At 39.0% G+C, this 2,970-nt stretch overlaps 1 protein-coding gene across 1 annotated transcript in view; it reads right to left on the bottom strand.

The window, feature by feature from the left end:
• The window catches only part of ODF1 (outer dense fiber of sperm tails 1), a 24,005-nt gene extending 21,640 nt beyond the window's left edge, over positions 1 to 2,365 (bottom strand). The window contains exon 1 of the mRNA XM_007934809.2: positions 2,046 to 2,365. Coding sequence (XP_007933000.1) covers positions 2,046 to 2,365 — 320 coding nt within the window. The remainder of the gene's footprint in view (positions 1 to 2,045) is intronic.
• Positions 2,366 to 2,970: the final 605 nt, after the last annotated feature.

Genomic DNA, 2,970 nt, shown 5'->3' on the forward strand with positions numbered 1-2,970 from the left:
CCCAACCTTCCTTCCAAGGAGTGGCTGGTGGGTTTGAACCGCCAGCCTTCTGGTTAGCAGTCAAGTGCTTTAGCCACTATGTTACCAGAGCTCCTAAAGAAAGTATTACCACTTGTACAAACTATACTGTCAAGAATTAAAGTTGTATCTGTTGCAAACCAAGAAAGAAGGCCTCTTGGAGAAGGTGGATAGAAGCCAGATGGTAAAACTGAAGGGGCACCCCCCCCAGGAGAGTCTGGGAATAGGGGTGCAGCCTGTAGACAAAGGCCGAAAGGTCTTAGATCAAGAGCATCCAATGCTTCCACCAACTCCTTCCTCTTTGTCATGAGACCCGAAGACATGGATGGTGCCTGGCTACCACTACGGAACATTTTGATCCATGACTCAATAGATGGATCTTGATCAAAAGGAGGAAAAAATGTGGACCAGAACTTCACATTCTTATTGGAAACCAGACTTACTAGCTACATTGATACTGGAGGAACCTCCAAGTCTGTTGCCTGGCAACAACTTTTAAACCTTGAACCAAAACTATCCCATGAAGTCATCTTTAAATTAAACACCAAGCTAGCTCATTTGATCAAGGCTGTTTGCCTTGAGCATTGTACTCTTTTAAAGAATTATCTGTATGAGATTAAATGGACAACAGTAACTCTAAAACACAGATGAGAAATTTTAGGCGCAGAAAAAGTCTAAATTAATGGTGGTAAAACAATATGGGCAGAGAGAAGGAGAATAATGGCACAATGTGAAGTATGTAATCACTATCAAAGAGCTATACGTGTAAAACTTGGCTGAATGGATTCTGTTGTGTTGGGTATATTTTCACCAAAGCTTTTTTAAAAATTAAAAAATAGATTATTCAAGTATTCAAAACCGCAGGGAGAATGGGTACGGACCTCTTCACAATTAACCCTTCATTTGGACAAGTATTAAAAAAGAATCCCTACTTCAGAGTATGAGCAATTTCTGCAACTTGATACTTGTGAAAACACAAATTGAATCAAAGATAGTGTAGATGCATTTGTAGTGAGAGCCTCACCCCAGACTACTGAGAGAGGTCCCTTCCTGGTGGTTGAATACCTGGATAATAATTGCCCTATTATTATTACCCCTGTCACTGTTTTCAAAGGAGAATCCTTATCTATCTATCTGTCTATCGTCTCAGTTTGTCCCTCCTTTTAATAATAAATATTACCATATTAAATACTTTTTTTGTACTTTGCTTTTTTCACTTAACAATATGTCAATATGTAAAAAGCTTCATCAATCCTTTTTACACCTACAAATCATTCACCTACATCATATGGATGTACTGCAATTTACTTAATCAGCCTAACTGGCATAGGGAGAAAGTTAGAAGAGAAAGACTTTCTTGGCAAAAGAGAATATGTAATCCAAGATTTTAAAAAGTTAAATGTTTTTTAAATTACCTACTTCAATTAAAATCTTTTCAAGTCTACTCAGAAAGTTGTGATTCTCAGTTCTACAGTTGCCCAGCCTCCAGAGGAGTTCTAAGTCTTTGTCTGGACTTGGGGAATGGGAGAAAGATTTTTGTACAAAATCTAGGAAATGTTTTTATTGTTCAATTTTCTCCCCGCTCTTAAAGCCTCTGGCAAACATTAAGGATTTGATCAATTATGATTACTTTTTCTGTAGTCACTTCTGTAAGTCCAAATATACTCAATTTGCTTTACTCATAGCCAGAAAAAATGTTTAGTTTGCTACTTCCAATAGCTTTTTAATGATGCCCCTCCCCCATTTCTTTCCCTCATTAAAGCCACATTATTTATCATGTTGGCATTCCTGCTATAAACCACCAACAACCTTGCCAATCGGCATCATTACAATGTCTTTTGAGAATCTTAACAATTCCCACCATGGACTCATTTACCCTTCTTTTCTTAAGTCTTTGCTGAGTCACCAGAATCATTATCTTGAATTCTTTTCATCTTTGTTCAAGTATTAATTGTCAAATTGTTTCCTTATTCTAACTTACAAGACTAATATACAAACTATGAAAATCTAAAAATAAATTCCTTTACTTGGCAAGCTCTCTCTTTTCATCCTCTATGGCTCTAATGGCTTTCCTCTCCAAACTTCTGAGAGATGGTCGAAGACAGTAAAACTTGTAATCACACAGGCAACATGGATAGACATCACACAGGCCGCAAGAACGTGATCGCTTTGAATAGCACAGGCAGTACGGATATGGGTGCAAGTCACAACAGCAATACGGGTGCATGTATAGGTCGCACAGGCATCGTGAGCTAAGTTCGTCGATGCATCTCAATTGCCTCAGTTCTCTGTCCACCTTCTTTATGTCTCTTCTAACGCTGTCCAAAAGACAACTCAGTGCAGCCATTACAGTCACACCTTATTGTTCTGTGAGTACCTTTGGGAAATGGCACTCAGGGGAAAAAATTGTTCTAAGCTCTTCTCAGAAGTTTCTTTTAAAATTAAATGAATCCTGCATGATTCACTTACTTTAAAGCTTGTGTTCTGTGACCTCACTACCCTCTAAGCATGTCATAGTCTTTTGGTTACCATGTGAACTGTAAACAGTCATGGTCTCAAGAGACCTTCCTAGAGTCACAAAGCCACTGTCAAAACTATACTGATGTTGAGATTTCGTTCACATTGAAGTTAGACGGGTTCCCCAGGCAATCATAGCTCTTTGGGGCTCACAGGGCTAACTTTTAATGTCTTTGACTTGTGTATGCTCCAAGGACTAGCTATGGCTATAAGTGTGTTTGTTGATCTTAATGTGGGTAATGAAAGGAGCTGCCTGGCTCCCTTCTCTATACGTTCTGCCTCTAGTCCTGGCTTGAGGCTTAGACTTATCCATTATATTCTAGGACTCAGTCTGGCTCGAGGCAGGTAGACTATACAGGACTGTTTCCTGATTCTCCTAACCAAATCATCCTCAAGTCAGTCTTAGTCTTTGACCTCTCAGATTCCCAAATTGCT

Source organism: Orycteropus afer, unplaced genomic scaffold, assembly GCF_000298275.1.
Source record: "Orycteropus afer afer isolate SDZICR_OR568_19922 unplaced genomic scaffold, OryAfe1.0 scaffold00021, whole genome shotgun sequence".
NCBI classification, from domain to species: Eukaryota; Metazoa; Chordata; class Mammalia; order Tubulidentata; family Orycteropodidae; genus Orycteropus; species Orycteropus afer.